Source organism: Panicum virgatum, chromosome 3K (genome assembly GCF_016808335.1).
Source record: "Panicum virgatum strain AP13 chromosome 3K, P.virgatum_v5, whole genome shotgun sequence".
Classification (NCBI taxonomy): Eukaryota; Viridiplantae; Streptophyta; class Magnoliopsida; order Poales; family Poaceae; genus Panicum; species Panicum virgatum.
Genome location: NC_053138.1, coordinates 18,253,589 through 18,264,978, shown reverse-complemented (window position 1 = coordinate 18,264,978; position 11,390 = coordinate 18,253,589). Strand labels below are relative to the sequence as shown.

The following is an 11,390-nucleotide window of genomic DNA, read 5'->3' as shown; positions in this document are numbered from 1 at the left end:
TCGCCTGCCGCGACAGGCGTGGCCGCGTGGGAGTGGAGATGAAGAGGGGGTGTCTATTCATCACTTTGTGCGATTTGCCGTCGATCCATCGCAGAAGCTTCCGGTGCCGCGCCCCCGCCTTCCCCCGCCTCCCACGGCTCCGGCGCCGCCGCCGGCGCCTCCGCCGCTGCCCTCCGCCGCCGCCGACACTAATCTGCTCGGACCCGCGCTCCCCCGCCCGGTGCCTGGCCCACCGCATGTCTCCCCGCCGCCCACGGCCGGCGGCATCCCCGCCGCCGACCGCCGCCGCCCACAACCCGCCTCCGCCGCCGGGCTTCCCTACCCCCCCTCCCCCCTCTTCTAAGGCCGCCGGAGGCCACAGGACCCGGCAACCCGGAACCCCGAAGGGCCCGAACCCTGGCGGAGCTCGCCGGGGAAGATGAACAGGGCCGCCGTCGGGCTTCTGCGATAGCTCCGCTCCCACCCGCGCGCGCGATGAATAGCTTTCCCCGATGAAGACGGCTGGATCCGAGCAGAGACGAGGCTGTCTTCGCGAGGCGAGAAGAAAGCTCCAGAAGTAGAGATATATATGCTACAGTTGCATTGCGGGTGGAATGAATACGGGCACTTGATTTACCATCTGACGGTGAAAATTATTTTTACCGACGTGGACCGCCTGCCTGTGCGCCGTGGGAACGGGCTTTCATCTATAGAAATAAAAAGCACAGCGGCAGGCCTCGCAGACAGACAGAGACTCCAAGGGGCCTTTCGTCGAGACGTTGGGGACTGAGGCTATTCGCACTTATTCTCCTCTATTTTCCTTCTTCAAAAAAAAATTCTAATCTGATCATCGAGATTATCTCCTCTATACAACATTCTTCTGCACTCATCCATTCTCTATACTTCTACTCTACACCAACTAACAGAAGAGAGACCCATATGTCAGATTTATTAAATCCCCCCACCACCCCCACCAACCGGCGGCCCCTCCACTCTCTCTCCCTCCTTCCCTCCGCCCCCTTCCGCCCTCGGCGCCCTTCCTCGACAATGGCGGGCCTGCCTCGACGATGCCACACCTCCCTCCCCACCGCCTCCTCTCCTTCCCTACTCCCCAGCTTCCATGGCGGCCATCCTTCTCCCTCCCTGACCCGCGGCCATGGCGGATCCATGGCGGCGGCTATGGCCCCTCTTGAGCTCCCTCCGCCGGTGAGCCGCGGAGCTGCGCCGCCCCTCCGCTGGTCCCTCCGCCGGCGAGCCGTGGCGGCGTGGGCGCAATGCCACCGGTGCTCCTCCCTCCCCCTGCCCAGCGCCTCCCTCCCTCCCCCTCCCTCGGTGGCCCTCCGCCCTCCCTCCCTCACCGGATCCGGGGCGAGGAACGGCGCGCGGTGGCACCCCACCCCCGCTCCCTCCGGCGGTCGGGCCACAGCGGGGGCTGGAGCAGCGGCCGCAGGCGAGGGCGCGCGCTGGGGCCCCTGCTCGAGCACGCCGGCCGCGGCGAGGAGGAGGCGGCTACGGCGAGGCGGAGCCACGCGTGGCCGGGGCGGCAACGCTCCGGGCGCGGCCGCGGCGGCGGGGGGACGCACGTGGCGGGGCGTGGCCGCGGCGGCGGGCGCGTGGTGAGCCGGCGGCCTCGAGCTCAGCCCTCGCCCCCCTCCACCTCTTCCCTTCGCAGCGAGCAGGGCCGCCCCTTCCTCCTCCCTCCCCTCCGGCGGCAGCGGCGCACAGCGGCGCGCAGGCGTGGAAGCCGGTCTGCGGTGGCCATGGCGGGGCCGAGCGGAGCGGAGCGGAGCGGCGGGGCAGAGCGGTTGGGGTGCGGCGCAAGCAGAGGCTCGGTGGGGCCGATGCGGGCGTAGGGGACTTCCTCAGCAATGGGAGATCCGCGCTCGTCCTGGACCCCGCTGCAGCCCATTTTCCGGTCTAGGCGTCCTCTAGGATGCTTTTGTGGACGCAAGTGCCAATAGCCTGACTCCGCCCCCAACAGTTTTCGTGTTTTTTTCATTTCTATATTAAAAAATAAAAAATAAAAAAATATATGTTGTTTTTGTAAAATTTCAAATATGGGGGCCTGTCGCCGGGTAGGGGGCGACAGGCCCCCTGTCGCCCGGGTAGTAGGCGACAGGACCTATCTATAAAAAAAATTACAGATAGGTCCCTGTGCAGAAATGTTGCGCTATGGGGGGACCGGTCGCCCCCCCGGGCGACAGGGAGGCCGATCGCCCCTCCCCCCCCCACTGGGCGACCGCCTCCCCCTCCTCTATATAAGCCATGAGGCCCCCTTCTCCCCTCATTTGAGCCCAAAAAATCCACCAGAAATCCAAAAAAAAGAGAGGGGTGAGGAGAAGTGAAGCGGCGAAGCCCTGTCGGATTGCGGCCTTTTCATCTTCCGGTGAGTAAATTTGAGTTATGTTTTGTTCGATTTAGCTTATGTATTTTTTCATTGCTATTATAGAGTAATATGATTTAATTAGTGCTATACTAGAACCATTTAATTATGAAATATAATTTAAAAACTATTAGAGATGAATTAGATTTGAAATCTAATTGCACATGTTTATTATTATAATTTAAGTACTATTAGCAAAGTATTTCTAAAGTAGTTATGAATTAGAGTAGAAATATTTTTAGATCGCATACCTCGTATATTTTTCTATACGGAGCGGTCGATAAATTGAATCTTAGTTTCGCCGAATTAGATTTTGAATCTAATTGTACACGTTTATTATTATAATTTAAGTACTATTCGAGACGTATTTGTAAAGTAGTTATGAATTAGAATAGAAGTATTTTAGGATCGCATACCTCGTATATTTTTCTATACGAAGCGGTGCATAAATTGAATCTTGGTTTCGACGAATTTGAGTGTCATCACTTAGTTATGAATATTTATATGTTGTAGCTAAAATCCGTACTTAGTTTGTACAGATTAGTGGACAATGTAGTAAAATAAAGAATATGACTCGATAAGTATTCGGTGATGTACAGATATGTCGAGCAAGATGCAGTTTCAAGTATTTTTTGGTGACTACAATGTTTTGTATGGACGAAATGGAGTAGATCGTTCTGCCTTTAAGTCCACATCTAGCGGCATAGATAAACCTCTAGAGAGGAGTTTTGGTTCTATATATAAGTGGCTGCAGCATGGTTTCCGTGTTGATCTAGAGTCACATGTGATGACCGTCCAGGCTCCTGTGAACTGGGAGGTTGAAGGTGAATTATGGGAATTGATGATGATAAATAGCACACATGAGTGGCGGAAGTATATGGAAGCAGCTTTAGAGCGTGGGTGGCCTCTGACCCTTTTGGTTCAGACTCGAGAGAAAGCACAACATCAAACCCAACATGGTGAAGATGAAGCAAGTCCGAGTACACAACGAGAGGCAGTTTATGTTGACGAACATACGTCAGAAGACTTAGTGAACCATAACATCAGACCACAGGGCCTCGCTGATGAGGGAGAGCGGATACATAGCATCGTTGATGAGATGGAGGCAGAAGACCAGGCCGCAATGGAGATGAAAGAATATGATTGCTCATCCGATGACGAGTAGTACTTACTACCAAAACAGTGGAAGGAGCATGGTTTTGGCGTGCCTGTTGTAGAAGATGTACGACATCAGGAGTGGGAGTACAGAAACAATGAGATAGTGTAAGGTGCTACCTATCCTAATATTGAAGCTGTTAAAGATGCTGTGAAACTATGGGCCGTATCTTTGAATAGAGAATTTAGAGTCGTGAAGTCAGGCCGTAAAGAATATGAGGTCAAGTGTGTCAACGATGGCTGCCCATGGCGAGTACATGCATTCAAGGGGAAATGGAAGTCGAACTGGAAATATTCTATTGTGACAGAGCATACATATTTGAATTCAGAAGTTCAACAATCGCATCGCAACATTTCATCCGACTTTGTGGCAAAACAAATGTATGGGCTGATTATGGATAACCTAAATTATGAGCCAAAAATGATTGTTCGACATATTGAGCAAACTTACCAATACATCATCAGTTATTTGAAGGCATGGCGGGCTAAACAAAAGGTGTTCGAGATGAGGTTTGGCACATATGAGGCATCCTACGATAACCTGCCTCGCATGTTGTCCCAAGTTGCAGCTAGGAATCCTGGGAGCTTTTATGACACAAGTCTCATACCAACTATGACTAGGGGACAAAGCATTCTGCAACGAGCTTTCTTTTGCCTTGGTGCTTGTGTAAGAGCATTTCAGTACTGTCTTCCGGTGATATGCATTGATGGCCCATTTTTGACTGGAAAATATAAAGGTCAGATACTCACCGCAATCGGAATAGATTGCAACAAACAAATACTTCCGATTGCATTTGCTTTTGTTGAAAATGAGAACTTAGACAGTTAGTATTGGTTCCTTGAACGAGTGAAGGTTCACGTTGTTGCTGCACGTCAAGATGTTTGCCTCATAAGCAATAGGCACACCGGTCTGCTACAAGTAATACTGAAATTACAAGGCGGAACCGGGACAACGCCTCCTATTTGGCCCGATGTTCGAAATAGGTGGTGTGTTAGGCATATGGGTGCAGACTTCTATGACCACTTCAAGAACAAGGACCTTATGAACATGTTTAAGAGGTTGTGCATCCAGAATCAACAGAGGAAGTTTAATGCTCTATGGCAGATGCTTGATGAGTTGACTGTAGAGCAAGTGAAGGCTAGGGTTGCTGGGAGTAGCAGCCGTCAGTCTGCAGAGGAAAGGGCTTCAATTGAGAAGCCATTTTCACACTGGATTCGAGGTGCACCGAAGGAGAAATGGTCATTCCTTTATGATACCAACAGAATGTGGTACGGTATTCAGACAACGAACCATACAGAGTGTTTCAATATGGTCATGCGGTGTTGTCATGCCTTCCCTCTTGTAGGAATAGTTGAGTTCATCATGTATGGATGTATGAAGTATTTTAGAGAGCGGTATATGGCTGCTAGCATAAATATAAACAACCCTCAAATTCAATTATGTAGAAGAGTAACAGAATACATGAAAGATAAGATAGCAAAGGCCAAACAACACCTCGTCATCTCAACAGGTACAATGGAGCATAGATTTGAGGTTCTGTGCAAGGATAGAACAGGCCGTGGCATCCGTCGACACAGGGTGGTCCAAGAGACTTTGATTAGACTCGATGGCAGTATCTCCTGCTCCTGCATGAAGCCTAGGTTATTGCATTTGCAATGCTCGCACGTCATTGCGGCCTGTGCAGAGTCGGGGTTGCAGCCAGGAATATTTGTTTCACCGTACTTTAGCAAGGAGGCAGCTACAAGCACCTGGGGACATGAGATATATGGGATTGGCATAGTAGGATCTTTCATTGTGGACAACGAGCCTAAGACTTATGTTCCTAATCCAGACGCTAAGAAAGGTAAAGGCCGCCACCAGACACGTCGTATTCGGAATGGCATGGACAAGTCAGAGGCAAGCAAGGCTCAAAAGCGTTGCAGCCAATGCGGAGCTTTAGGTCACAACAACAAGAAGTGTCCTCAGAATGCACTTCACGATGACGCTGAAGCGGGTCGTTCCAGAAATCCCACAGATGGAGCACCTCCTACGTTCAGACCACCATCAGCGAGAATTGCTCGTGGAAGGCACTCGGTGTCATGATCCAACATTGTTTATCCATCCTTCTGTAGCTATGTATTCCTGTATTGATGATATGTGTACCTAAGTAATAAGAGAACAGAGCTTTGATGTATTCAACAGAATGTATTAACTCTCTGTGTACCTATGTAGTAATCATGCGTTGGCTTTTGTACGAAATCTTTGTCTTATCTTGTATCGAACTTTTTTCTATTTATTAATGTAGGTATGGAGTCGTTGCTAGATCCAGTTATCGACACGAGCCACCGGTCTTTCTTCGCAACAGTTGAGCACAGAGCACTCCACGTGCTACGTCCTCGTCCACCGGCGGAGATTGTCTCTGTACACCCGGATTGGGTTGACAGGTATGTACTGAAATATTATAGTTCATTTCATTTCTTTACTCCTATTTCCATACTAACTTTTCTTTTTTTTGGTAAAATATTTTAGGTTACACGAGGCAGGTCTACTGACTCTGGGCCGTCTTGTGGAGGGTGGCCTTTTTAAGCTCGACCGATCCCTCCTGACGGCGCTCGTCGACAGATGGAGGCCGGAGACACACACGTTCCACCTTCCGTGCGGAGAGATGGCTCTGACGCTGCAGGACGTGGCCTACCTGCTCGGTCTCCCTATCATGGGGGGAGGCGGTAGGTCCGCGTGTGGTGCCTTCTTCGCAGGGGCAGAGCCAGGAAGTTGATTTTTTTCATTATCAGGGGGGCCAACCATACAAATTTATATAAAAATTTAATCAAAATTTAAATTTCTAATGTAAATTTGGGGACCACGGGGGGCAGGCCCCTGTCCGCCCCCTGTCTCCGCCCTTGCTTCTTCGTGGAAGAATGATCTGGAGGACCATTTTGCCCTGGTACAGCACGTGGAAGAAGCGGGGCCGATCATGCCGCACCCGCGAGCAGCAGGCCCTTCCAAGACCTGGTTGCTACAGTTCGGGGTACGTATTCTATTCATATTTACATTTAATTTTTTTTCAATTTATACGATTCTTTATCAACTGGAACCCTCCATCTTATTTGTTTACGCAGCCCACCCAGTTGGATCCGGATGCCGACGAGAATAGTGTGACCAGATCCTTGGAGGGCTACCTGCTTTGGTTGTTCGGTTACATCATGTTCAACAACACACATGGCTACTCGGTGGACAGGATTCTCATCCCGTATGCACGGGAGATTGCGGATGCGGATGAGGACGTACCGCCCTACAGCTGGGGTTCGGCGGTACTTGCCGCCACGAACTGTGGACTCTGCGACAGCTGTACTAAGACACGTGGGGAAGCTATCCTGACGGGGTGCCCACTACTGCTTCAGCTTTGGTCCTACGAGAGGCTAGCGGTTGGTCGTCCCATCGTCGGCCACGCGCCTTATCACGAGGCTCTATACGGCGATCTCGAGGACGACAGACCCACGATGGGGACTCTTTGGCTCTGGCGTTAGGTACGTTCGTCAAAATTCTTCTTTTCTTATGCATTGGTACACCATACATTAAGCATACCTTACTGTTACCTTTTGGTTGTGCAGAGGTCATGGGCGCATGCGCAGGTTAGATGCGCATATCCTGAGTTTGTTCAGGAGCTCGACATGCTGACGCCAGAGGACGTTGTCTGGGAGCCGTACAGCCCAGATGTAAGCATCTAGGCCCTCAAGGTATGTTTCGGTGATTAATGACAACCATTATTGTGACTAATGAGTTTGTGCAGCTTAATAGATCATTATCGCTCATTTGGTCATATGTCAAAAGAGGCCCCTCAATTTCATTATTCAAAAAGGCGATCTCGGTATTCAACTCAATTATATGTCAAGACTAAGGATCTTTCTAGTCCTAAGTGTCATAAAGATGAGAAGGACACTTAGGTTAGTATATGTTTTATAGTTTTGTAGTGATCGCACTATTAAGAGGGGTTAAGGCCAAGTAACTTGAGCATGGACATGGTCAATAAAAAATGGATGCACACTATGGTCACTCAGGTTCCTAGAAGTTCAAATAAGTGGTTTTCAACTTATATCTCAAGAATATTTGGATTTCATTCAAGACTCAAATCAGAAAAGGCAAAGTCAGGAAAAAGTCTATACACCGGTTTAACCGACGCTTTCTTTTTTCTATACGTCGGTTAAACGAAGTCAGCAGAGTCTGGACAAGTCAATACACCGGTTAAACCGACGTGTTTGAATTTAACGTCGGTGCATTAGTCCAGAGTTGGTTTTTCCAGGGTGTTTCAAGGTTCTATACACCGGTTAAACCGACGCTGTTTGAATCAAGACGTCGGTGCAATTGACCAGTGAGATGGTTTTTCCAAGGATTTCAGAAATTGTACTCGCCGGTTAAACCGACGATAGGTTTGAGTTAACATCGGTGCAGTTGTCCAGAGACTTAGTATTTCAGCTGATCAGTGGACAACTACACTCACCGGTTAAACCGATGATACGTCGGTTAATCTGCCCAAGTTGTAACGGCTAGTTTTCAGAAGGGGCAGTTTACATTCATCGGTTAAACCGACGCTGGCTATTGGAGGATCGTCGGATTAACCGGCGCTACGCAGTTTTCTGGCAGCTTTTCCCCAACGGCTCTATTCGTATGAGCTGCCTATATATACCCCTCCAATGGGTCATTTTGCATACTCTTAACACCGGGATACATTCATACACTCATACATTGTTGAGAGCCACCTTGAGCTTCATCTTTGACATACTTGTTCATTCAATCAATCAAGAAGTAAGACTAAGGACTTGAGTAGAGAGAAGCTTGTGTGCATCCGTTCTTGGTGATCGGTTCTTGCTCAAGTGAAGGCCCTAGCTTGTTACTCTTGATGATTGGCATCACCTAGGCGATCTTGGTGATCGAAGTGTTTCTCGCGGAGCTTGCCAAGGATTGTGGGAGCCCGGAGAAGAAGATTGTACATGGCTTGATCTCCACCACGCCGGGATGGTGAACGGAGACTCTTAGTGAGCAACCACGTCTCGGTGACATGGGAGGTGACAAAACTCTTTGTGAGTGTCACAACGTGGATTAGGGGTGTGTGCCAACACATCGATACCACGGGAAAAAATCCGGTCGTCTCTTGTCCACTCTCTTTATTCAAGCATTTTCTTTTATGCAATTTATTCATGTGCTTGACTTAGAGATCATAACTTAGCTCTACCTTGCTAGGCTTTACTTCTCGTTTTATCTCTCATAGCTTGTGTAGGTAGCTTAGTTATCCGGTTGGTGAATTGGTGCATCACTAGCATTGCATAGGTTAAGGTTGCTTTATTGTGTTTTAGAATTTGAAAAAGGCCCAATTCACCCCCCCTCTCGGTCCATCGATCCTTTCACCAGACGCTGTGGCCACCCATGCACCAGGAGGCCTGTCTTCGCACTGCTCCGCAAATGCGGGCATGTGGCTTACTACAGCCGTCCTGGTATACGACATCGCGGTTGAGGCGTATTGCCCCCAGAGAGTCATGAGACAGTTTGGGCAGCGCCAGGAGTTTCCGGTGCCCACCGCGTTGGAGCGTGTTAGTCGCCACGACCACATGTATTTTTGAACGTACTTGGATCATACATTCGCATCGAATCTAACATTTCTTCGTCATCAACATTTGCAGGTTGTCAAGAAGTGGCATGCCGTGCTCAGCCATTTGGCTCACCATGATGGAGTCGTGGGTGGACGAATGGGCGCATGTAGATGAGCACTTGGTCGATCCGACAGGACCACACATCGACAACTCCTTTAGGGCATACCTGACTTGGTACTTACCGCGAACTTGGGCTCGTATGGTTTATGTTGACACTAACCCGCAGGCACACGAGGCGAGTCCTCAGGATGGCTATGCCAATCACCACGTGGAGACACTAGCAGGCGCGGTGAGTTTATTCGTCATGTTTCCTTATACATAATTCATAAGATAATTCATGTGGCACTAAATGTTCCTTTACTATATCGTTCGCAGTTTCGTCTTTGCAACATTATGGAGGCGGACTGCACGAGTTACCTGACGAGGGTACGTCACGGATCCGCTATGACCCGGACTGAGTAGTCAGATGCATGGTCGAGGACTTGAGACCATCTGCGTTCAGTACTGCACAACTTGGGGAGCCATGTGTAGTATGAAGATAGTCATGGATCGTCCCAGGCCTCGTCGTTGTTCCAGTGTCCAACTTCCACGCACGAGATGACCTTTCAGCCAGATCTGCCATACCAGTACTTCAGTACTAGAGGTAACGTATATACCTCTTTTCAATCAAGTGAATTGATGCTATACATTTACTAATATCACAAACAGGATATGGTCCCTCTTCTGCGTTCGGCCATACTGGCCATTTGGGCCAGCAAGGATCCCAGTTCGTTCCACAGCAGGGGATGGGAATGTTTGGAGGGCTACCACCAGTTGGGGGACCGTACTCAGGGATGGGACCACCGACACACACACCACCCTACACAGGTTAGTTTATATTTCATATTTTACTTTCTACATGTTATGACGAGTGACAGGAGTATACGCTAATATCCTAATTTCAATCGTAGGATTCTATCCAGATGCGGGTGTCGGACCTTCCTCCTCCTTACGACCTGGTACAAAACAATCTCTCAATACACTCACTATATTTTTAACAAAACATATGTTGGTTTACTTTTATATGTTACGCAGGGTTCGTCTCGGACACGTTCGTTCCAGATAACGCTGGCGTGACCTTAGAGGAACTCAACAACTTGACTTCAGAATCACCTAGCGAGCTAGGTGATCCCGATATCTTGGGGCCTTCACAGCTAGGATCAGCACCACTTGGGTACTCCCAGCACCAGACACCACAACCCTCTTTGCGTCCTGAGCGACACGTGAGGTCTCCGGATCGTCACACCTACTCTCAGGACCATGTCCATGCCCAGCAGAGGGTGAAGAGGGTCCGACAGCGTAAGGGTGGTTAGATGTATCCGATATTTGTATTTCTGATGTTTATTTGTACCGAGATTGCACCTATGTTGACTTCTTATTGTTATCAATTACTTTTCATGCTTACGCATCTATTCTCTTTTGTATTTTCTATTACGTATGAATTACCGACATTGAATGCCCGAATTTACAGTTAGTTATACGAACAAATAGTATAACATTAACAATACTAAATGCAAATACATCTTAGATAATCTTCTATGGACAATACAGAGAATCTTCTAGCGAATATGCTATAGATCATGGCATGAAATCATTTAGGTCGTCATCCCAGTCGACAGATGCTGGTGCAGCAGGTGGTGTAGTATGCCTTGAAGAACCTCGCGACTTTCCCTTCCTCTCTTTTTGGGTTCTAGGTTCATGTACAGAGGGAGGTACATCAAATATTGGCGGCCATGGTTTGGGGGCATGAAATCATCTAGGTCGTCATCCCAGTTAACAGAAGTAGGTGCTGGAGGTAGTGCTGAATGACTCGACGAACCTTCGGTTCTCTGTTCATGCGGACGCCAAGTACTATAACCCAAAGATCTTCTCGACCTCCATCATCTAGTTTGCGGCATAACTCCACCGAAGATACATACCAATTTATAGAAATTTGGTATTGATTTGTTAATCACTTCCGTATCGTCGGGGTAATCCTTGCATATAATTACACAACAATTTGAGAGTTTGCTATATATATTTTCCAAATAACTATAAAGATTAGACATGAATGAGAGTTACCTTGATGTGCATATCATACACCTTGGACTGCATCAATATCTTCGAATCACTTTGTATGAACCCGATAACATTAGGATGATTTGCAAGTTCACATACCCTCATGTATATCTTACGGCGTTCTAGCTGGTGTCCCTTCACATCTTGCGTC

At 48.8% G+C, this 11,390-nt stretch overlaps 1 protein-coding gene across 1 annotated transcript; it reads left to right on the top strand.

Moving 5' to 3' along the window:
* Nucleotides 1-9,821: 9,821 nt before the first annotated feature.
* LOC120701283 lies at nucleotides 9,822-10,537 on the top strand. The gene is made up of 3 exons (XM_039985397.1): nucleotides 9,822-10,009; nucleotides 10,093-10,140; nucleotides 10,217-10,537. Exons 1-3 carry the CDS (start codon nucleotides 9,928-9,930, stop codon nucleotides 10,492-10,494), a joined length of 408 nt encoding a protein of 135 aa, XP_039841331.1. The 5' UTR covers nucleotides 9,822-9,927; the 3' UTR covers nucleotides 10,495-10,537.
* The last annotated feature ends 853 nt before the right edge of the window (nucleotides 10,538-11,390 follow it).